Here is a 26,342-nt window from a genome sequence, read left to right on the forward strand (position 1 = left end):
CTTTTTGAACATATATGCAAGTACTATATCATCATGATTCAAATCTTTTTGCTCTTTACATGTTATAGCACTTTTCAAAATCTTGTAATATCTGAATAACCAGGCAATTGCACTGTATACATTGTACTCCATTGCTATGCTGCATTTTACTTTTGTTACAAGTAACTAGCAATTCAGTAGTCAATGAAAGATGTTACATTAGAAAATAGAAACACTTCAACCATGTATTTATTTGTTTGGGTCAGATGTGTAATTTCAGTAAAATCTACTTAAAAGTTAATAGCTATTGAAATTAAGATCATCCTTCAAGTTCAAGATTAATCAAGGTTCAGTGTATTGTATGAGCAAATTTGTGTATCAATAACTGTCCAAAATAGCTCTTGTTAAAATCAAAAGTCTCAATAAATACAAACTTTCAATGAAATATGTATCGGGTCTGAGTGTTTCTGCTTTCAGCTATGCATTTGTACAAATATTGACACACATATATTATTTTTGTTACAATATAATGTACTAACATATTCACCAGCTTATGTTGTGAAGCATGTTTTAAACCCATAAAATCAAAAAAAGAAAATAATGTGCATGTCCACATCAAGACCACCATCGCATGAACACATTTTTTGAAACATTTTGAGTTCTGAATTTTATATTCCTGAATTAACTTTGATTCTCCCTTATAATTTATTCAGTAAGAGACGAAGAAGTGTATACATACATAGGCCTGGGTAAGAGTAGGGACAAATTTAGGTCTTAGTTTGATAATAGGTGGTAATGAGGTTCATAATAAGTAATGGAATGGCTACATAAAAGTTATTTTTAGATTCTCACCTTTCAACAAAAAAATTGGATAACAGTAGTGTGTTTTTTTTTGCTGATTTTCACTATAATTTGTTTGGAATTTAAAACAAATATTGAAAATATGAATTATGTTTTTATACGACCGCAAAAATTAAAATTTTTTTGGTCGTATATTGGTATGACGTTGGCGTCGTTGTCGTCGTCCGAAGACACATTGGTTTTCGCACTCTTACTTTAGTTTAAGTGAATGGATCTCCATGAAATTTTACCATAAGGTTCAATACCACGAAAGGAAGGTTGGGATTGATTTTGGGGGTTATGGTACCAACAGTTAAGGAATTAGGGGCCAAAAAGGGGCCAAAAATAAGCATTTTTGTAACTTCCAGACAATAACTTGTGTGTAAGTGTATGGATCTCTCTGACATTGTACCACAAGGTTCCATATCACAAAGGGAAGGCTGTAATTGATTTTGGGGGTAATTGCCTCAAAATTTTAGAAAAAAGGGGCAAAAAACAAGCATTTTTCTAGTTTCATGACAATAACTTGTGTGCAAGTGTTTGGATATTTCTGAAATTGTACTACAAGGTTCCATATCACAAAGGGAAAGCTGGAATTGAGTTTGGGGGTAATTGCCCGAAACGTTTAGGAATTGGGGGCCAAAAAGGGGCCAAAAATAAGCATTTTTCTAGTTTCCAGACAATAACTTGTGTTCAAGTGTATGGATCTCTCTGAAATTGTACTGCAAGGTACCATACCACAAAGGGAAGGCTGGGATTGAGTTTGGGGGTGATGAATCATAAGAGGGTTCAAAAAATTTGGGGGGGGATTTTTTTTTTTCTTTTAAAATTTTCCATTTTAAGTTGGTTATTTCTGATTTATATTTAATAATGATATGGTAGGAGATACACACCAAACAGGATGTGTAAATTATTATATAATAAGTATTGTGCAATAGCAAGAAATTTTCAATTGCACAGTATTGCACAATAGCAAGAAATCTTCAATTGCACAGTATTGCGCAATAGCAAGAAATCTTCAATTGCACAGTATTGCGCAATAGCAAGAAATATCCAATAGCACAATATTGCGCAATAGCAAGAAATTGTCAATTGTACAGTATTGCGCAATAGCAAGAAATATTCAATTGCACAGTATTGTGCAAAAGAAGATACTTCGTATAAATTGCTTATTTCTTGATCAATTTCAATGGGGTTTTATTCTTGAATTCTTGGGGTTCTTTAATATGCTGAATCTAACCGTGTTTTAAGTTTTTGGATTTTTAAATTGGTCCACATTGAGGTCCAAAGGGTCCAAAATTTAACTTTGTTTGATTTCATCAAAAATTGAATTATTGGGGTTCTTTGATATGCCGAATCTAACCGTGTATATAGATTCTTAATTTTTGGTTCTGTTTTCAAATTGGTCTACATAAAGGTCCAAAGGGTCCAAAATTAAACTTAGTTTGATTTTAACAAAAATTGAATTTTTAGGGTTCTTTGATATGCTGAATCTAAACATGTATTTAGATTTTTGATTATGGGCCCAGTTTTCAAGTTGGTCCAAATTGGGGTCCAAAATTAAACTTTGTTTGATTTCAACAAAAATTGAATATATGGGGTTCTTTGATATGCTGAATCTAACCATGTATTTAGATTTTTGATTTTTGGGCCCCGTTATCAACTTTGTCCACATTGAGATCAAAAGGGTCCAAAATTAAACTTTGTTTGATTTCAACAAAAATTGAATTCTTGGGGTTCTTTGATATGCTGAATCTAGCCATGTATTTAGATTTTGGATATTGGACCATAATAGGTGAATGTCCAATTTAAAATTTTTAAGTTCTTAGACCACAGTCATTCTGTGTCAGAAACCTATGCTGTGTCAAATATTTAATCACAATCCAAATTCAGAGCTGTATCAAGCTTGAATGTTGTGTCCATACTTGCCCCAACTGTTCAGGGTTTGACCTCTGCGGTCGTATCAAGCTGCGCCCTGCAGAGCATTTTATTAAAAATATTGGAGCCAAAAAGCAGAAAGGGATGAGAATTTAAAAATTAATTTTTTGTGACCAAGTGTTCAATGTACTTGAACTATAGATGGTTAATCTTAGAGTACCAAGTTAGAATGATTTTGGTGGTTGGTGTAATCTTGGTATGTTAGAGAACATTGATAATTATGACATTAATATTTCTGGTCTATTAAGAAATATCTGATGATACACTCAATTTGGAGAATGGACCACAATTTAAGAAAGACAAATTAAGAACAGAATCGTTAAATGCAACCAGATATTTTAATGTGGAAACAGTGGCAAAGTCTAATACAACACTGAAACTGGAACCCAGAGGACCATATATGTGTGCACCCTGTATTGACACAGCTAGTTCTCGTAACAATACACCAAGGCTTGATAAAACCTCAGGAGGTCCATTAGAGTCCCATGGTTCTAGGAATACAACACTAAGGGTTGATTTGACCTTAGGAGGTCCATTAGGGTCCAAAGGTTCTAAAAATACTACACCAAGGGTGGATATTGGAAGACCTGGTAGAATGACACCTGTACTTGTACCCAGAGGTCCATACACATCGACACCTAAGCTTGTTACTAAATCGGCAAACACATCGACTCTGAAAGAAGAAATAAAGACACTAGAGAGGGAACATTCAGATAATGTATCAGTTAACCAAGGATTCTCAGGATCAGAAGAAAGTGGTTCAACTAATTCTGTATCTAAACCTGCAATAGAGGAATTGAGAATTCATGGTAGTGGCCATACATGGAAAGAAGATTCAACTGAGTCAGACAGTACAAGTATGATGTGTGGATAGGTTCTAGGATACACACATGTTTTCACTAAAGTTTTAAGGCAGCACATGGAATTTTTATTGCAGTTTTTTGTTTCTTTCAAGGTTTCAGGTTTACATTTACTTTAATGTAGCACAAGTAGATAGCAGAGGTTTTTTTTCACATTTGGAATTCATGTACTCTATGTAGAAGTATCACGAGTGTACTTTCGAAATCTTATCTTCTAGTCTGCCAGAGATACAAATTGCGAACCTTAGATTAAATTTAGTCTCATTTTCCTAAATAAAACACCATAAGCTGGGTATACTGGTAACTAAGAACGATTGATGTGTACAAGTTTTTTTAGAGTCGGTAACTTTACATTATTAATCAAATTTTTATAAATGCCATTCAGGTTTGAAAATTGTCATTTTATATTCCTTCGCTCTTTTTATATCACTCTTAGGTAAGGGACATTACTCTGTCTCTTTTGTAAGTTAAGTAATTTTGATTTTACATGTTAAAGAGTGTTAAGGCGACTTCCATATGTAATCATTACCAATACATGTTTGTGGTTGGTATTGTCCTCATTTAGCCATCACAGGTTACATTTTATCTGCTGCAAACTTTGAAAATGAAATTTTTCTGACAAGTGCATGAGTTGTTTCTGTATTAGCATGATCACTTTTCTTAACATGTATTGATGCATGTTGTGTAACATATGTTCTATCACCCTAGGAGTTGATACCTATGATTATAATGTATGAAATCTGTTCTTTTTTTCCATTTACTACTACTTTGTACCAGTCTATCATCTCTTTTACATCTGTCGTCCATGATTACTGCATGCGTCAATAAATTCCTTTCTTTTCATAAGCACGCATCAAGTACCTCCATATCTTTTGTTCAATAATACCAAGCTGTTTGAAGTCTATAAAACATATTTGAACATTATTTTTGTGTAGACTTGAGGAAGAGGAGTAATAGTGCAGAAAACTTATTAGATACACCAAGCTTGGCCACACATAAAACCTTTGCAAAATCAACAACTGCATTGCACATGCTCAGTAGTGGTGGTGATGATTATGATAACTCATTGAGAGGTAATGGTACATGTTGTACTTTTGTTGTCTGATCATCTTCAATCTTTTCCATTCATATTCTTATTTCTTTGCTACTTTCTAAGCAATTCATTCATTTATCATCTGAAATTTTATATCTTTATTTTTCTTAATGTATATGCTGTTCTTTGTGAAAATCTAGGAAATTTTAACAATACCAGAAATTCAAAGTTAACTCCCCTGATTTGCTGTTAATTTCTGTGTTCATGTTGCATAATTTAAATTTTATGCCAGCTATCCATTTATAAATGTATATACTTATATCAATTTTGATGACTAACAGAAACATTATTTGATTTTTTTTTTACATAAGTTTCTCTTTTTTGCAAAGTACTGCTTTTGCTCTCATCTATTGCTTATAAACTTCTGATAAATACTGTAAATTCAGAACTTTAGCATGCATTTTATTATTTTGATTGTCGAATAATTGACAAAAAGTGCACGATAAATTACATGTATAATGATTTGAGGAAATGTTGCAAAAAAATAATGCTATCAAAATTTAAAATGTGAATTTAGATTTGTTTCAATTCTATCAGGTCACAATTTTTTACAATAATAAAAACTAACAAAAAAATTCAGTATTGTAAAAATTATTAAGTCTAATGTGTTAAGCAGCTTATTATAACCATGCTATATCTATATTTCTGTTAAAGCTACTTTTATTTTATATTTTTAATGTTTTGTCTCATTCAGTTCTGTGCCTTTCATGTTAAAACTTTAAGTTTCTTTTAGATTCTGTAGATAGTATGTAGAAGTTTTATATTCTTAACTTATTGAAAAAAATCAAAAGAAAAATTATTTTCCTAACTAACATTCAATAGTAAATTCTGTAAATTGAAAACAAAATTAAAACTTCCAGAAGATAATATATTTTTTTTTTAATTTTCTTCCTCCTATCCTAATGGAGCACCACTTTAACATTACATGTACTCACTACCTTTAGGCTCAAAATCTACAGAAGACCTTCTTGCAGCTGGCTCTCCTAGTTTGTTGCCAGGTAAACTTTAGTTTGTTTTGTTTTTATCTAATGTGTTTTATGATTTAGTATCATTAGAAGGATTTGTTTTGCTATATAATTATTACGTTTTAGCACTACAATGTATAGGTATTGTTAGAGCACCAGAATTAATGTGGTGTTATACGTGTTGAAGTTTTCCAGAAAGGAAATATTTTTGTATGATTTTTTTAACTGGTGATGGTATATATGTGTATGTATTTACTCGTTTGTGTGTATGCTTCTTATAGGACTTGTAAATGTGGTGGGATCTATAACTAACAAAATGTTGTTATGGTTTTTAAGTGAAATTGTGATGTGTAAATAAATGCAATTGAGTGGTTGAAGACTGGAGTGGAAAGCTTAATATCTATCATACCCAAGTGAGGTGTGATATTGAAAGTACTTGTCGTTATAGAAATTTTAATATGTTTTGATTCTGTTTGCCAAACAGTTTCTCCATTGAATTCAAGTAACAAATCTGAATCAGACATTTTTAACTGTCTTTAAACATTACAAATTCAGAATACCATTATACATAAATATATATATTTGTACCACAATGTCTATCAATCTGGCTGTCAAAAAGTTATATTATTCTATCATGTCCTTTATAAAATACCAGATAATAAGCAGTTCAAGTGCTTCTGTTTTGATTTTGTGTATTAACTTTTATCAATGTAAGGTCAATCAACATAACAAAATTTAAATTTCTGCGGGATACCTTCAATTCTATTGTACCCTAACCATGGTTATTGCAAAGATCATTCAAAATGTCATGATGGCCTTTGCAATGTTCTGAGATACCATACCTTAGGAAACTATTGGAAATAACTATCTTATTCTTTAATTTTTATAGTCAGACTTTGGGGAACCAAATCTACCACTTGTATGATGGTTCTTAAAATATAAAGAAAAAGAAACTGGTCCTTTCATATTTCCCAAGTGGAAAGCGGTTACTGTTGATGAATGGTGTCTGTAGATCGTTTTAGATTTAACGTGTAGAAAAGTTACAGATAATGAAATTTCTTGCTTTACAGGATTGGGTCGTCCAGCCAATCTTGGGGATGATGAAGATGATGATGGAGGTTTTGGGAACAGGAATGATAACAATGAAATGTTAACACTAGAGCAGTTCCTCTCAGAGAGCAGCAAAACATCGAATCACAGTCGTGTATGTCATTGCAAACAAACTTATACATTGTTTTTTTTTAATGTAGCCTATTTTAAAAACACAAATCTTGTAGTTCTTTGTAAAAAGTAAATGTGGTGTAAATAACAAAAAACAACAATGAATTCAAGTTTACCAAAAAATAGACACAGGAGTTCACCCTTTGGGCTTCAGTAATGAGAAAGCTTTAAGACGAGAGTCTGTATAATATGTAGAAAGACACATAATAAATCAAAGCCAGTTTAGCAGATTTTAATAAATGCAAATGCATAGAGTACTGTAAATTCAGAAATTATTGCGATGTTTTTATTATTGCGGAAAATGCGACAGGGTTATAATCGCAATAATTTAAACTCGCATTTTGAAATTTTTTATATGAATTAAACAGGATTTTTCTCAATATCGCAAAAATTAAAATCGCATTTTAGTCTAAAATGACAAAATCGCAATAATAAATGCACGCAATAATTTCTGAATTTACAGTATCTCAGTTATGCCATGTCAGTCCATAGCTTTCTTAAATTTTATTTTCTGGTTAGAAAAAAAACTAAAGGGAGAAGTGGCTATCGTGTACATTTAAGGCAGGCTACTAAAAAATCTCTTTAAAAATGACTTAAATACATATACAGAACAATATAAAACTAAAAATAAATACATTCAGCATGTTCATTTACTAAAAAATCATTTCATTTATTTTATTATTGATGCGCAAAGATCAGAAACACAGTTTGGCAGTATTTGGCCACAGCTTTATTACAAACTACACAATTATAAATCCATATAACTAGATAAACAGTTAAGATATATATATATATATATAGCAGATAGATAATTAGATAGATAGATAAATGAACGTAGTCGCCTTTCATATTGGCACACTACAAAAAGATAACTAGATAACTAACTAGATAACTAAATATTTACAATAAATGAAGCATCCAATAAAATAAAATGAATCCTGGGATACAGAGATTCATAATTTTTTGTGTGGTGGGTCCTGGGATACAGAGACCCCCAATATCAAATGTTTTGGATGCTAAATGAAATATGCGACAAAATGACGCATAGTTAAAGTAAACGCAGCGAAATGTGCCAAATTGACCAAGGCAGTCATAAATGACTGACGGGTCAACCGCCATTCAAAGCGGATAGAGCTGCGTAAAAGCTGTGTGCCAAATACAATAATCATATAGATATATGAGCTATAAATATTTAATAAAAACTGAATTCAAATGAATATCATACAATTTCATGATTTACATTCGGGAAAAGTATGTGGCGAGTAAACAAGGCAGGCCTCTAAAGCGCCCTGAATTGTGTTTAGATAAATGTAATTACCAATATCAGTCAAATGTACACCATCTTGACATATAAATGTAGAATTAGGAGATATATCGGGGTATCGTATGTAATGTCCCCCTTGGCGAATGATATAACTTGCTAGCGAGCTGTTTATTCTCTGCCTGGATCTATCCATTGCTTCAGTATCAGCGGAGTAACGCCAAATGAGTCTTGGCAAAATTTGTGACCATACCAATGTGCTATTCAGTAAAAGTTCTGAAACTTTCTTCAAATAATGTTTCAGTCTATTACGTAACACTCCTGTCTTAATTTCTCCTAAATCATTTCCCCCTATGTGTAATACTAGATAAGTTGGGGGTTCCTCATATTTAAGCATCAGCTTGATCCTATTTAGTAGATCATTAATCCTCATTCCGCTTTTACTCAACCACCACAGCCGAACACCATTTTGATCTAGTCCAAGATTAATGCCACCTGGTCTTGTTCTAGCTTGAACAAATGCATTTTTCACCAAGGAGGAACCAACAATCCAAATTGTAATTGGTGAACCTGCAATTCTTAAATAGCGGTTAGTCCCACTAAAGTGATTGCAAGTTCATTACACAAAATTATAAATAAATCTAACAGTTATAGACATTGTTGTATTCGAATATATGAACGAAATGAATCAAACTTCCACCTACCCATGGCCTGAATTTCAGAATCAGATAAGCCATTCATGGCAGCGCTTGTGGCAGCCCCTATCCTGAATGAATGAGAACTATATTTTGCTTGACTTAAACCCAAAATATTCAGCGACTTTTTTAGGACTCCCGAAAATTGGTATCTAGTGATAGGGGTTCCATCAAAATGACAAAACAGTTGACCAGCGACATTTTTAAGTAATTACGTAAAGCGAAAACTGCACAAACATCACCAGGCCTATCATCAATAACAATTGTAGTTCCTGTACAGCACTGGTCAGTCTTAGATGAACGTAAGCGGATTTCAATACTGGATAGATTTATCTTAATGTCTTTATAATCAAGTGCATGGGATTGGGTTGAGGCGTGTTTTTGGTCAGCGGTTAGTTCGCCAACTCTAAGGAAACCAAAAAAGGCCAAGGAAAACGAAGCTTGGAAGAGTTTAGTTTCAAAATCATTATGACAAACAGCAGGTAGAACGTTATAAATTTTTGACAATAAATCACGCGTTATGGGTAACCTAGCATCCTTTGGTCGACGCTGTGAACGCTTCATTCCTTTGAGTAGCTTTCTGACAACAAAAGCATTAAAGCAGTCAGTATAATTGTTAATCTTACTGAAAAAACTCAACCCAGAGATATACGATTTGACAGTTGAGGCCGCAGTTCCAGTGAATGACATATAGGCAATATAGTTAGTTATGTGATGTAATGGAATAGGCCATATATCTTCGAATTGGAATAAGGCCCTAAAATCTTTAAATGACCGTAAAGCTTGTTGGTAAACCTTTGCCGTATTAGGTGCGACTGCTGATACAATTAGTCGGTCAATTTCAGTTTGGAGATCAGGTCTATGAACTCCCGAGGGACTATTTCCGGTGTATCCTCCGCCAATGGTGCTAACCTTCTGAACTTGTCTAACTGAAAGCGAGAGAGAGCGTCAGCTATATTATTTTTGGCACCTACAATATGTTTTGCCTTGAACTGAATGTTGTAATGCATGGTACGCAACACGAATGGTCGAATTATTGACATTACCCTTTTTGATTTTGATGTTCTCTTGTTTAGTATATCAACCAACGCGATGTTGTCTGTACGAAACAAAATCTTACTATTTTTCAAAAGAGGAGCCCATATACAGAGTGCTAGAAGTATAGGAACGAGTTCCAAAAATGTTATGTCTTGTAAAATGTTTAATCCTACCCACGAATCTGGCCATTTGAAATGTACCCATTTTCCGTTAAAGTAAGATCCACAACCAAGTTCAGCATTGCCTGCACTATCAGTAAATAGTTGCAAAATATCATTATCTGTCCAATTCAGACCAATAATATAAGAATCTCCATTAAAAGATTTTAAGAATTCTAACCATACCATGACGTCCTCTCGAATTTCAGAGGTAATTCGAACTGAGAAAAATGGTTTTTTCACCCAAAATGATGCAATAACATCATAAAATCTCCGCAAAAATGCTCTAGAGGATGGCACAGCACGTGAACAAAAAGCTAATAACCCAACTAGCGACTCGAAATCCTTAAATTTAATCTTCCGCTTTATTGTCATTGGTTGAAGTTGAGAACGTAATTTAATAAGCTTTGCCACTGGAATACGAACGACCATGTCAACTGTGTCTATTTCTAAGCCAAGAAAAGTTAATCTTGTAGTAGGATGTATTGTCTTGTCCTCGGCTATAGGCACGCCTAACTCATTACAAAGTTCAGTAAAGGTGTTCATTAAAACCAAGCAGTCATCCGAATTTGCAGAACCGCCGAATATGAAATCATCTAAATAATGCTTAACTGAATGCTTACCAGCAGATGAAACAACCAACCAATGCAGGAATGTAGAGAATTTTTCAAACAAGGCGCAAGCAATAGAACAACCGAATGGAAGGGATTTGTCCACATAAAAATTACCATCAAAATATATTCCAAGTAAATCGAAATCACCTGGAGAAATAGGCAAAAGACGAAAAGCGGCTTTATGTCCTGAACCCCAAGTCTGGCCCCCTTGCCAAGAGATGACACCACGTCGATTACTTCATCAAAGGATGTGTACTTTACAGATGTTTCATTGGGATTGACAAAATCATTGACACTACAACCGTTTGGAAAAGACAAGTGCATTATAAGCCTAAAACTCCCATCAGATTTATTGACCAATCCAATTGGTGAAGTGCGCAAGGTTGATATAGGCATTATTTTAAAAGGACCACACATTCTACCTAAAGCAATTTCTTTATTTAATTTCGAATGCGTTTCTGTCTTAAGCAGTTCAGCTGACTTGAGATTTTTAGAAATAAAAGGAGTTCGAGGACCGGAATATTGAAGACTAAAACCATTCATAAAACCATCCAATAACAATAAAGACGTTTTTGAGTCTGGGTAATATTTTAAGTATTTTTCTAAACAATCAACCTTAATAGGTGTTCTGCCTAATTCCCATAAAGCGTCCATTTGGTCTTTGAGGTTGATAATTTGGTCTTGGGGAACGAAAATAAGACCTTGGTCTAGTGTATCTTGGACCACTGAATCTAGGTTCAGTCCTAGTTTGACTGGACACTTGCCCATGCAACTGGTTTTGCTTAAAACAACTTATAATTGGATGATGCCGACCACAACGCAAGCAAGAATGATTGTAGATACAATAATGCTTGTTACATATGCCGTCGAAATTAAAACTGTAACATCTTAGTGTAGTAGCCGTTTGGTTTGTGTAAAAAGCACGATTGTTTGAGGCATGATTTGTGGCTTGGCCCTCCGGTTGAACCGATGCGGACTGCATATACCACATCCAGTATTCCGAATCTAATTTACCCCACGACCCACTTGGGTCTCGAGCTTTTTTCAAGCGGTACTGCTCATCATAGTATTTCCAACCGATACCTCCATGACGTCTGGCACCTTTTCGAACAGAAGTCATGTACTTTACAAGTTCTTGGAATTTATGGGGATGCACAGAACAATATATACTCATAAAAATTAGAAAGGCATCGGACCAAGTTTCGATGTTTGTGATCTTTGTTTGGGGCAAAACTGGATTTATGACAAGTTGCCCTTGCTCATAAGTGACTTTTTGCTTGTCATTATCAATGACTGAGTTATGCAATAAAAGAGCCAAATCGACATACTCGCCCCTTTGAATTTTTTGTCTTAAATTCTGACTGACATGTAATGTTATGTCATCGTCAAGGCTAGGCGAGTAGGTAGGTGTTTGCATGAACATTAGATGATCTTCACTAATTGCATTACCTGGTCGATTTGTAAACACTGATGTAGGGTCCATTACTGCTACTCCTCCTGAAGTTGAGGGATGGTTAGGAACTGGATCTGTTACTATTGGAAGCTGTGTTTCCTCTTGTCGGGTAGTAGCTTCTAATGTTGTTGTTTTTGTAGCTGCTTTGCGCTTTTTCTTTGACCCTCTTGTGTTCATCTTATCTAAAACTATAAGAATATAATTGAACAAACAAACAATATTGCTTTATACTATAAGTAAAGTATTAATTACAAAGCGACCTCAAAAAGTTCATTGACGCCTATAACCAAGTACATTAACCTTTCAATGTCATAAATAAAATATTTGGTTTACTATACACAAATGTCGGTCAGCATATACAATAACAAAAACCTAATCTAGGTTACACGTGCCAGGAGGCTGATTAAACAACCTGTGCCGAATGATAAGCTACTAAAAATAGAGCACACGAGGTTATAACGTAAGCATACACAGGGATAATTACCAGAATATTAAACGTTAATTAAATCACATCTATTATGATAATGAAAACCTCTTATAATGAAACATGTAATAAAAACAGACAGATTACAATCGTTGTATTAAATATACTATCTATAACGATGTTTCGTAATATTAACTAATTAAGTGGTGATACAAACATGAAGGAAACAATAAAATAAATAAATAAATAAATAAATAAACAAAATTATTATAATAGATGAACGTAACAAAATAATAATCAGATGTATGTCGAGCATGCATAATGATTAATTAACAAGAAGCTGTGACCGCCGGAGTGAACTTTTTTTTTTTGCAGATCGGTGTCAAGGGCTGATATCTTGTTGATGAAATACCATAAACACTTATAGATTTCTATGTAACTTACATAAAGAATAAAGAAACTTCAAGTATCCCAATTATCATTAATACAAGACGCCGATCGCTACCTCCGGATAAGACAAAATATACAAACATGTAAAATAAGCAATAAATTGAAATTTAATTTGCTCTGAAACATTTATATTTAAATAAAACATCCCGCGATTTATACGGGAGACTTATTCTAAATATACCACCTGAGTTCCGGTATTGGAAAAGAAGTAGAAAAACCTAAACAATCTGAATCCTGAATTTTTTGAAATCACCAAAATATATCCGTCTGCTTCCGTCGAATGTAGCTATTGAAAAGATTGCATGCGCAGTCATACTGCGCGTGATCAATCAGATAAGTGATAACCCACATTAGACAAAAAGTAGAACGGCCAATGACACACATAGCTTACACTAATAACCGAATTTATGCTGAATCATAAATTCTATTATTTGAGGAACTGATACTGGCAGCTACTGTGTTTGTTACAAGTAATGTATTAAAAGTTTATTTTTAGGGATGACATTGGTTTTCAGGATAGATACAATAATCATACAATATAAAGATTTGAAAAAATATTTATTATTTTTATGATATGAATTTCTATGTTATACAATATTAGTATTTCCATGAATATTTCAGGGTAACAAATCTGAAAATCGAGAGGATTTGGAATCCAAAAGTAGTGAAAATTCAGACAATAGTGTAAATCGACGGAGAAGACAAGCTCCAAATCCGCCATCAGATAATAGGATTTCTATACCAGATGTTGTGTCGCAATCTCAGATAGAATTAAATCTTTCAAGAATGTCACGTATATCTGCAGGGAGCAGTGGAAGTGGGTATGAGAGTCGACCTGATAGTTTGGATCAGTCTACTCCACCACAGTCTAAACGTGATCATCCTGAAACATCTACTCCTGCTTACAATAATATAAATAACATTAGGAAGTTCGAGGAAGCAGGGTATTCTCCACTTGTAAAACCTGACTTTAGAAAACATTCACTGGGATCAACTCCCTCTACTGCATCAAGGACATTACAGTATGTGTATCCGTCACCATATAAATCTCCACAGAATCGTGAGTTACCACCTACACCAAATGACACACCTTCAGATCGACTGGATCGTTTAGCAGGATTTTCACAGTCGCATAACTCTTCAAATTCATCTAGTCTTTATAGTAATAATCAGGACAATTCAGTTCAGTATGACCAGTCTATTAGGTCTGGTCCTACTTCTCGGTATAGATCAGGGTCACCTGTCCGTAGCAATCAGACATTCTCACCAGTTGTTCAACAAGGGAGACCACCCTCTTCTGCATCGCATCACAATTCATCCCCACAAACAAATGGACAATTACCTCCAAGTGGACCATTGATGAGAGGTCAGTCATTAAATAGACCACAAACATTTCACGAATCACAACAAAACAATATTTATTTCAGTATTGATGACAATAAACAAAATGAAAATCGTCCGGAAAATCATTATGCTCGTGTGCAGCGTATTGAACGTCCAAAATCTGTGCCTCCTAATATGTTTGAAGCCCTTCAGAATCAGGAAAATATGAACAATAGACCCAAAGACATGCATAATGTTAGTAAAGGGACACCACCCAAACCACCACCAAGACGAAGTAGAGAACCACCCTTAACAACTGGTCGTGTTAGTTTGCTACGAGAACCAGGAGCCAATCGTTCTGGTGGTCGCCAATTACCTCAGGCAGATACCTATCGTTCATCAACACCCACATTACGGAAGGATACACCTCCTCGCCAAGTACCGGTTAATGAAGAACCACCAAAAGACCCTAAAGCTAACTCTGTTTGGTATGAATATGGCTGTGTATAATTTATTATTCATATTGTTAGAATGAATCAAATATTGATTATTAATACCATATTTAACTGTTAAATTATTCAAAATTTAGCTAAATATTTGCTTATTAATGTTAGTTATTTATTTGTTAATTCACAACCTCTTAGTTCTACCTCACATGTTTAGTGAATTTATAAATGATACATTGAGTTAAGCAAAGGAATAATTTGCTGTTCATGTTTTTGTGTAAAAGAAAAAGAAATTCGAGAAATCAAATAAAGCTAATTATACTTTTTTATAAATATTGAAGAAACTTGATTTCTGTATTACATTAAATCTTTACTGTTATTTGTTCAATTCTTCACAATACATATGCATTTCAGCATCATAGTTTTAAAAATAGGTGAACATTGTTGGCATGCTTTTAAGGGTATTGATTTATTCAAAAAAAAATAATTGGCATGTTTAGCATGTTTTAGCTGGTGTACTAGCCTGTGATAAAAAATGGGTTTAGGTCGTTAGCATGTGATACTTAATTGGTATTTAACGCCTACTATGTTCATTGTAGTCTACTGCTAGATTTGGAATTGCTTCGAAAATAAATTTTTGTATTATCATAAGTTGACATTTTAATTTCTTGTGAGTTGGTGTAGATTTATATTTTTAGTTGGGTATATAAAGCTACGGTTGACAAAAAATAATTTGAAGATACCCTCTGAGAAAGTATTTGACAAGAACATTTTTTTGTATAAAGTAGAATGATATATTTGTTAAAGAAATAAGAAATTTTATACAGTACAATTGTTTAAGAATGCAAAAAGAATAATATGATAGATTTATTTGAATTAGGGAAGGGACAGGGTAAAATATTTGCTGCATTGTGGTAAAAAAAAAAAGAATTATAACTGTTGCATTTTGGGAAAGAGAATGAGATACAGTAGATGGTAACTGTTGTATTTTTCTTATTTGACAGGAGATGATGCATGGTGACAAGGAATGGTGTTGTGAAGATTCACTGCTGACCAAAGACTCTGTAGTGTTAACACGCTTCATTTTCTCTCTGTTTTAATACTCATACTAGTCCCTTTCCCTTACATTACGGTATTATCATACATGGAATCTGTAACTTGACATTGTATTTTCTATCTTTAAAAGTTAACTGTAAAAGCTTACTTAGAAATGCTTTACAGAAAGTAGTATGTTAGTATTAAAACAGACGCTGTATCTTTTTAACACCATTTTGTTGTCAGTATGTATTGCTCATCCTCAGTGCTTTGTAACAGTGCTTTATATCAGAAAAGACATAGGAGCTTTCCTCAGTATATCTATCACCTCCGTATATTTTGTAATGAAAATAACCTTAGAAATTAACCAATGCTCAAATTCATTAACCATTTTCATCAGTAACCATTTATGCTTTATGTCTCAAACCTGCATGATATCCTGAAATCTGTTCTTTATTTGCCTGTCTCACACTTTATTTTCCGTCCTTTATCCACTTTTGTCTCACTCAAGCATAGTTTAGCATGATGCAGTGATCTCATCGCACACCTTTCCATTGGTTCACGAAAGCAATATTTACATATTGATAGATAATTGAATGTTGTACATTTCATTGCATGCATATAGAGCAGATTTCAGGAAATACTTCGCATTGCGTATATTTCATATGAATGAACTTATAAACAATGTAATCCTGATTTATATTTTCAATAGCATAATTTTTATGGGAAATATATCAAAATGCCTTCTTAATATTTTCATTAAAAAAGGAGGAAATCTTATAGAAATGTATTTCATATCAATGAAAATGCAATGAAATTTGATGAAAACATCATTATTTCATGTCAACTAAACAGACAACCTGCTTTTTTACTATATTTATTAAAGGAGTCTGTATTCATTCTTTTGAATCAATGGTCTTAAGAAAAATAAAAACAATATTTTAATGATCTATTTAAAAAAAATAGAAAAATTCAGTGCACCTTTTATTCTTTGTCATCTGATGGTGACTTTTAACAATAAGAAAGGTTGTTCACTGTTGACATGGGACTTTATCCTCAGTCTCTCTGCAAAACTGTTTGATAACCATTTCACCTTTCATTGCAAAGTAATTTTTTTAAACTTTGGTGTTATCTATATTCCCCCCCTCCATTTCATAAAAGGTTGTATGGCATTAGATATAATTGATTTAGAATGATTATCTTGTTTTGTTTCAACAGAAATATCAAGTTTAATTTATAAAAGTATATAATATATACATTGCAGAGATATGATCTACAATAGAAACATCTATCTCATAGGAATATTTTGACCCATCTGCATCTTCAAAAAAGAGAAAAATAAAAAGTTTAAGCAAGCTTTGGACAAATTTGGGAAAGTATTTCAAGGAATTCTGTTTTTAAAAATAAATTAAAGATAAGGCAACTAGGTTGTTCTGTACTTTCACATTTGACCACATATTCTTTAATTGATACACCTTTACTGTGGTTGTGGCCAGTTTCGTTACATAACCATCATTTCTTAATCTGCACATTTGCCAAACCTATTAATTTATTGCACTATGATTAATTGGATCATTATTTTAAGGTTGCTGTTTACATGGTTTTATTTGATCAGTCAAATATTGTTATAGTAGCTTCTTTTTGCAAAGCAATAATTATGAATTAACAAATTTGTCATGTGACATCATCATTCAATGTAAACAACACAAAGTCATGTGATATGTAAATTTCTTCATTCCATTTTATGTACAGCATTCCATATGTTACACAGTATTTATTATATTTATATATTTCCATTGTGAGGCTTTCATTGTTGATTGAAAGTGCCTTATTGATTTTATTTTTTGATGAACTTTAGCATGATTCCGTCCTGTTGATGGTCTAGTCCCCTAGGTGCTTGTAGATGGCATTTTACACATATCATTGAACTAGAGGAGATCTTGATTTATTTTCAATACTTTCCACGGCTAAAACCAGTTGTATATAAAAAAAATATTTTTGTCAATGCTGTTTAGATAATAACAGAACACTTTTTAAAAATAATTATAATCTGTTGAAAAGAAAAATTTATTAGTGAAATATATTGATTTATGTAAATGATAGATTTTACCTGAGTTCTGTCTAAATAGATTGATTCTAAAGGCTCAATATTTGAAAAGCTCTTCTAAAAATTTTAATTTGACGTCTTGTTTGTAGATAATTGGTTGATTAATGGCTGCTGCTGTTTATATTTCCACAAAGTTTAAATGCACACAAAAGTAATAGACTTGTTTTTTGCAAAATAAGAGTCATAGTAATAGTGGTATTTATTTGAGAACCGGTTTTGAGGTGAAAAATATTAATCCAGCTAAGATATATTTTAAATGTTATGTAACAAGTCATGAAGGTTACTTAGCACATCATAATTCATAGTGTCAATCCATATTTTCTTTAATTTAGTGAAAATGCATTTTAAGTTTATTATCCAATATCTAGTTTCCTTCAAAATTAAATAATTGTATTCTACTCCTTCAAAAGAAGTAGAATTGTAATATCTGTTAGAGAAAAAAAACTTATACAAGAGATCTCCAGTTCAAACATTGTAGTTGTAGTAGTACATACCTTCCCTTCTATGCCTTGTTGATAGATGGCCATCATAAATGTGTATTTTTGTAACTGGTAAATAAATGTGTGGTTGTGTTGTTGAACAGAAAATAGTGTGTAGAGCATTTCTTTACGTAAAGGGTGCTGTTATTGTTGCATTTACTTTCTTCTTGTACCTAAAGATGAGAGTAGCTATAATAGATTATTTTTTTGTGATGACTGTGTAGTGTATTTTGTACATGTGGTGATCATGTGACTTGGGTACTATTGTACCGGACAAAACCATGTGATTTTTATAAGTGTTCATGCATTTGTTATTAATGGCTTTATCACCTCATTTGTATATTAAAACAAATAAAGAAACAACACTTTATTTAGTTTCTTTTCAGTGCCATAGGTTTTTTAGTTAATTTGACATGAAGAAACTTGTGAGATTTTTAGTCCCTTACCGATGAAGTCAAAGGGACTTTAAGTTTGCACTCTGTCTGTCTATATGGTCTGTCTGTCTGTCTGTCCATCCGTCAGTCCGGCAAATCAAGTTTTCCACACTTTTTGGGGTTAAGATTGCATGAAATGCAATCAAAACCCTATGTTACTGACTTGATATCTAAATGTTCCAAGGTTTATCACTACCTTTGAGATACACAAAATATAGTGCATTGATCATAACAATAAAATATATGCTCAGATATTCAAGTTACAAAATGATGTTATACTTGTCAAGAAAATTACATAATTTTTGCAAGGTGCAGGAATCTAATATCTGTTCTAAAAATATCATCTTTAAAAATTGGAGTTATCTTTCTTTGTCCAGAATTGTAGTTGAATCAACTACAACCAATGCTTTATACAATGCAATATTTAATTTTACTTCGCACTGATAAATTAAAGCAATCTTTACCCTTCAATGTTTACAAGCACTTTGAATTTCTTCGTGCTTGAAGATAATGATTTGAAATTTGGTATATACTTTTATCATGACAAGTTACAGATCAAGTTCAAATTATGTTCCGGTCTGATGATTTTGTGCAGAGTTATGGTCCTTGGACTTAGAAAATTCACTCAAATAATCAGTTTTCCACACTTTTTTTTGTCATGCTTGAAGATATTGATTTAGTAATTGGTATATAGTTTTGTCATGACAAGTTCCAGATCAAGTTCGAATTTTGTTTCGGTCTGATGATTTTGTGCAGAGTAATGGTCCTTGGACTTAGAAAATTCACTCAAATAATCAGTTTTCCACACTTTTTTTCGTCATGCTTGAAGATATTGACTTGATATTTGTTGTATAGTTGACACCATGCAAAGTTATAGATCAAGTTAGCATTTTGTTCCAGTACAATGAATTCATAACCGGTAGGGGACTATGTATTGCCATGCAATACTCTCAGAATGCTTGTTTTTCATCATTTACAGTCTTTCGAAATTGAGTCAACCAATCTGGATCTGATATCACCACTAAGGTTTTTAATGTTGGACAAACATGTTAATGATTGGCTGAAATTGTAAACCAATATTTTAATCGTATACTGCCTTCTTTCCACATACAATTTGCGCCCTGAATAGAAATAAAATAATTGGTTTTTGAAGTGAAACAGTTTCCTTTAATTTTAAGGAAATGCACTCAAATATATAGTTCCTATGAGAAAGTATAAGTCTTTATGATTGGAAATATAAAATGTAGGATATCATTTTTATACGACCACAAAAAAATTTGCGGTCGTATATTGGTATCACGTCGTCATAGTCCGAAGACATTTGGTTTCCGGACAATAACTTTAGTATTAGTAAATAGAAATCTATGAAATTTAAACACAAAGTTTATAACCACTAAAGGAAGGTTGGGATTGATTTTGGGGGTTATTGTCCCGACAGTTTAGTAATTAGGGGCCAAAAAGGCTCCCAAATAAGCATTTTTCTAGTTTCCAGACAATAACCTGTGGAACGGTGTATGGATCTCTCTGAAATTATACCACAAGTTTCCATACCACAAAGGGATGGTTAGGATTGGCTTTGGGGTGTTATGGCTCAAACCGTTTAGGAATTAGGGGTAAAAAAGTGAGAAAAAACAAGGGTGTCCTGTTTAATGGACAATTACTTAAGTACAATGTTGTGTTTGAATTAACTCCCTTACACTGCTTTTAAATTATGTATAAAGAAATGTTGTATTGTCTTGAGGTGATTGATTAGCTGTCAATTTATTTTTAGAAGTTACTATTTTAATAATTTTAAAAATGCTGATTAATGTATACACGTATTAATTTTAGCCATGATTATGGGAAAGAAATTTTTTTAAAAAGTGGGGAGGTTAAAAAAAAATTGGCGGACGGGGTAAAAAAAATTGGTGGTGGGGGGGGGGGGGGTCAATTCGCAAGAGCATAGTGTATTGCACTAAAGCAAAAAATTGAATATAAATTCAAATCATACAATCCAAATTCAGACCTGTATCGAGCGTGAATATTGTGTCCATTTTTGTCCCAACTGTTCAAGGTTGGACCTCTGCAGTCGTATCCAGCTGCGCTAGGCGAAGCAATTTATTTTAAACAGTTGATAAGAATTTGTGATAGTATTTTATTAGTATCTTATGTATGGGGAAGTAATTGATTAAATCTCAGTACAATCTGTGAATTGGTATCAAAGTTGATCCCCCAAACTTTTTTCCAAATATACAAAAAGAGACGATGCATTCTTCATTATCAAAAATTATGAACAGTTGACATTTACAGGTCTACTTAACAGTTGACTATGCTTCTTTTAAATAAACATAAATCTGCTACAATAATATTAAGGGGTGGATCCAGGATTTTTGAAAGGGGGCGTAATTCCATAAAACAAAAGAAATATCACAGTGCATATCAAGGCAACAAATTTTTGGACGATTTAATGCTTAAAAATGAGATATTATTTCTTTGAAATCATGTAAGTTCCTCAAGATAGCACTATAGTTAAGAAGTGCTGATGGCAATGTTCAATGGTTCGATGTTTAGAAGAGAAGAATGCAGTTCACTTCAGTTCACAGTTAACTTTCACGCTTACCCTTATTACTGTCATTTATATTTTGAACAATGGAAGAAGTGGCCCATTACCAATTTTTCTTTGTGTGAAAAATTTCAAACTTTGGATGCGTTTGACTCAAAACTCCCAAAATTTCAAGATTTGAATTTTGTAGTCCAGTTTTATATAGACAAAGTTCCCTTTCAATGCATCAAAAGTGAAGTTTGACAGTTGTGATCTCAACAGTGAACTTAAATATTGTGAACTTGTATGTATCTGTGGCGTATGTAACTTCGTTTCAAAATCAGATGGAGCACGTCCAAACCAAAAGTATGGTTTTTTGTCTTCTTGACGGAGTCAAAAAGTGGGACATGAGTATGTTGTTTCCGTCGGCTGGGGCGGTTTAAACAATGTACTAGTATTTGTTTGTGATAAGGTCAGTTTATGGGGAACCACTAGTGGTACGTGTAGGTCAATGATATTTGGTATGCAGTTGAATTAGCATTGGCATATCTCATTACCATGGAGATTGTTTGGCCCTGCCCCCTCAGTCATGGTATATTGACTTTGAAACCTTTGCTTAGAGTTTACATGTTTTAAGATTGTGATTAGGTCGGTTTATTGAGAATCACTAGTGGTAGGTCAATGATATTTGGTATGCATATGTATTGCATGGAGGTTTTTTGACCCTGTACCTTAAGTCATGGTTCATTGACTTTTAATATTTTCCGTACTTACATGTTAAAGTTTTGCTAGTTTGATTTCAACATTTGCATTTTACTTGCAAAATAAAAAAGGCGAGACATATCTCTTTGTTAACAGTTTATTCACTTCCTATATTACGTTCAAAAGGAACATTGCAGAGTGGTATTGTTTTCTGTGCAAAACCGATGTGCAGCTTGCGGCAACCATCTTTTGTGATTGTTGCTTTGAGTTGTTCCACCAAAAATGTTTGCCTGAAACAAGCCATAAAAAGCACATACTGGATGTGTAGAAGTTGCCATTCTAAATAAACCATACAATGTATATGTAAAATTGTATTGTTAAATCAATTTAGAATAAAAGATTTCCCAGTAGAATTTTGTATATGACATACATCGAAATACATAGACGTAACAATAACCCAATTTAACGTAGACACAAATATTATTGTTATGTCCGTAATTGATAAGTTTCCAACCCAACCTTGCATTTCAGCAATTTGCCTTAAACATAACTATATTTGTTCGTTATTGTTACGTTTTCATCGTAATCGTAGCAAGTTTCATTTTAGTATCTGTTACAATAATAGCTTATACAAGAGATCCAATGGAATAATGCTGGTCATTATCCGAATTGCAATCTGTTTTTTAAGTGGGCCACAAGCAGAACTTGATTTAACAGGACCATATTGGGAAAAAACGGCAAACAGCTTCTTTAGAAACTATTTACTAGATTAGATTAATGTCAGAGGAAAATGAATATTAAAAGGGAAATGTAAGATTAAACCAAGTTACATTAAGCCCACAACACAATAAAAACCCCAAAAGATGCCTTTTATACATAGAAGACGATATCCTTGTTCTCAAGAATAATTTGTAATTTTGATTTTTAACTGAAATCTAAGATGGCCATTCCTGTGAAATATATAATAGGATACTGTAGAAAATGTATGTGTCTCATTGGCACTCATACCACATCTTCCTATATCTATGTCAACAGTTCAGAAACCTAGACAAATTGGGAACAATAAGCAAGAACTCATGAAAGATATTATTAATTGATACGAAGACATATGTTTTGTTTACATACAACTCATCAGTAACACTCTTATTATAAAGCCAAATCAATTACAAAGATGAAGATCATTTAAAACCAAAAATTCTTAATAGTTGTGTCAAATCTTACTTTATCATCTATACCAGGAGGTATTAATACCTTAAAGTAATGTTTTGAATCATTTTAAAATTTATTCACAGTAAATTTACAGAAAATGGAAAATGATTGTTTTTTTTTTCTTCATGATTAATGATTTTTCTTGATGAAAAATGAAACCTGACAGATGTGTCCAATAATTCGTTTTGATTGGCTTATATTTCAGACATCATGGTTGTTATAGGAAACGTATAACTTCATCAGATTTTAACTAGAAAATATAACTTAGAGGAGAAAAGAAACAGGAATATTATAATGCTCCCTGAAAATTAGAAATAGCTTCAGTTGCTGCTTTGTCAGTATTTTCTACGCAGTGTCCGTGTGATTCAGATCAATTTCGATTTTCTCTTGCTGCAGTTACTATTCCCGATTTTTTTACCTCAAATTGCCTCACAAATATAAAAATAGAGAGTCGAGATGACCTAAGTGTTTTGGGGTAGCATACAGGAACATATATATTGATATAGATATACTGTTCCCAGGTTTGCAACATTACTAGCTACTTCGAAGATATAGGTAGAATTCTAGTGTTACCACTATAACGTTTCTTGAGTTATGTTCATGAAATTCTTCGTGTGAACAAGGATTTGTATAGTACTACTCATATGCAACTATACCAGTCATAATTACGTTCGATAACTCTGCATGTTACTGGTTTAATTAGGATTATGAAAAATTTACTGGTAACCCGTGTGATGAATGATTTAGAAAATTGAAAAATGTAGATATTTCACCTCGGGGTTTCGAGGTTTTTTTTTATTAATACAAAATAATACCATAAAATTATTTCTATAAGAATCGGACAATACTAATCTACATAAGTCTTGTCAAAACTTACATGATCTTACATTGTGATTAGGTGCCGTGTTTGTTTTCTTTGATCACGTTGATGACTTTATATCTCCTTAATCAAGCTATGTCCTTGTGTATTATTAGAGTGACAATAACGTGTCATATTTAATTGCAATATAAACAGTGAAATTAAATTGTGTTATTTGCATGGGCAAAATTAGTGTCGAACATCGTCTACTTTTGAAAATTGGTTGGTCGCCATTTTTTTTATGTAACTTCGAAATTTTATCAAAACAAAAAGCATGTATCTACTTTATCAAAAAGACAAAATATTTGATTCTATGCTGCTTTAAGGCAAGACAAAAACTGAAAACGCATGCATCCAACAGTTTTTTTTTATTTTCATCGTAAAAATATTACAATATATATTTTCACAAGTCGACCTACGCTGTCAACATGGTCAATGTAAACAATGCATGGTTGATGCATATAAATCTTTGTTTTGAGTGCGAGAGACTGTTTCTAATAAATTTATTAAATTAAAGGTGAAATAAGAAATTTCTAAAAACAATAAGACACACTTTTATAAATATTTCACATATACATTTCGTGTCTTTGTTTACTTCCGACATCGGCCGCCATTTTCAAAATATTGTTTACGAATGCCAAAATGTAAACTTTTCAATCAAATTTTGAAGCAAAAAGTTTGTTACCTAAACTGATTTGGGTTTCGATTTCATTTAAATGAATGTGCTGTCGATCTTTTTAGGGGTTAGAAGGATATTATAAACAAATAATAAGTTGAGAAAATTGATCATATAAGAAGGTCCCATTGCAATTTTATTGAGTTTTAACGAAGAAGTCAACGGAGGCTGTGTGGTTATGTCACCTCCATTTTCAAACTTAATTTGAAGCAAGAAATCATATTTCTGAACTGAAACTTAAAACATTTTTAATTGTAAAAATGAAAATACTATAAAACGCGGGGTTGGAAGGTAAAATACACAATGTAACAAAAAAGTTATGATCGTTTAATCTATGTAGCCCGTTCATTTTCATTGATAATCAATCGGCCATTAATGATATACAACTGAATTGTAAAAGTCACGTGATGACCGCGATAGTTGGATATGGTGTTATATATCCAATTTTAATAAAGATAGGGATAGCTATATATTTGATATCCAAGTACAATATGGTCTATCTCCCTATACAACTATAATACGAAGTTCCTACACTCTACGAGTTTTTGTCAGACTCAGAACTACACTGTTCTATCTCAAAACTCCCATTGTCTTATTCATCTAGTTAGTTCAGAGAATGTTTGAACCTGTCCTAAGTCAGGAATCTGATGTTCAGTAGTTGTCGTTTGTTGATGTGGTTCATAAGTGTTTCTCTCGTTTTTTATATAGATTAGACCGTTGGTTTTCCCGTTTGAATGGTTTTACACTAGTAATTTTTGGGGTCCTTTATAGCTTGCTGTTCGGTGTGAGCCAAGGCTCCGTGTTGAAGACCGTACTTTGACCTATAATGGTTTACTTTTATAAATTTTGACTTGGATGGAGAGTTGTCTCATTGGCACTCATACCACATCTTCTTATATCTATATTATAGTCCCAGATACTATGCTTTATTTGTTTGAATGGTTCGAACTCAATCTATGAGCAATTCTTAGCAAATCCAGCAGTCCAGATTTGGGAACATTACACAGTTAAAAAATCCATGGTCTGTCTCCAATTAAAAAAAAAACAGAGGAGGGGGCGTGGCGGGCGTGCGCCCCCCCCCCCTAAAATTTGCAAAGCATGGGTTGTCCTCAGTTTTTACCTAAAAAATTTTAAGTTTGCCCCCCTAACCTAAAATCCTGGGTCCACCCCTGTAAAAGGATAAATTTCTAAATCAACATTTTTTGTAGTGAAAAGTGATATCTCCAGATAAGGGGATGCTTTCTTTATATCTAAGTTGCTTGTCTATTAAAAAGAAATCGAATAAAGAGTTATTCTACATGTACGTTAATTTGATTCCTATATAACTTTTTATATCTCCGTCAAATATTTATGATAATGCGCTTTTAAAGTTCAATTTAAATTTTATACCAGTATTACCAAATGGGAAATACATCATTATAAGATTCACACGACAAATTGTTTCAACACATTAAAAACAGTGATGTATGTACATGTTATATAATGACTACATATAACATTAGATGTGGGCACCATACGGGCTTCAACAATGAGCAAAACCCATACAGCATAGCATGTTCAGT

The 26,342-nt window shown here is 32.8% G+C and overlaps 1 protein-coding gene across 7 annotated transcripts in view; it reads left to right on the forward strand.

Moving 5' to 3' along the window:
• Nucleotides 1–18,749, forward strand: part of LOC127738747 (girdin-like) — a 77,298-nt gene extending 58,549 nt beyond the window's left edge. The window contains exons 23-27 of one of the 7 annotated variants that reach the window (XM_052250087.1): nt 3,006–3,614; nt 5,655–5,708; nt 6,746–6,879; nt 13,611–14,800; nt 15,763–18,749. In XM_052250087.1, the coding sequence (XP_052106047.1) occupies nt 3,006–3,614; nt 5,655–5,708; nt 6,746–6,879; nt 13,611–14,800; nt 15,763–15,769 (1,994 nt within the window). In that variant the 3' untranslated portion in view covers nt 15,770–18,749. Of the gene's footprint in view, nt 1–692; nt 729–3,005; nt 3,615–4,552; nt 4,691–5,654; nt 5,709–6,745; nt 6,880–13,610 lie in introns of all 7 variants that reach the window. The other 6 variants (XM_052250090.1, XM_052250086.1, XM_052250088.1 and 3 more) reach the window with 6 other exon arrangements.
• The last annotated feature ends 7,593 nt before the right edge of the window (nt 18,750–26,342 follow it).

Source organism: Mytilus californianus, unplaced genomic scaffold (assembly GCF_021869535.1).
Source record: "Mytilus californianus isolate M0D057914Y unplaced genomic scaffold, xbMytCali1.0.p SCAF_4, whole genome shotgun sequence".
Classification (NCBI taxonomy): Eukaryota; Metazoa; Mollusca; class Bivalvia; order Mytilida; family Mytilidae; genus Mytilus; species Mytilus californianus.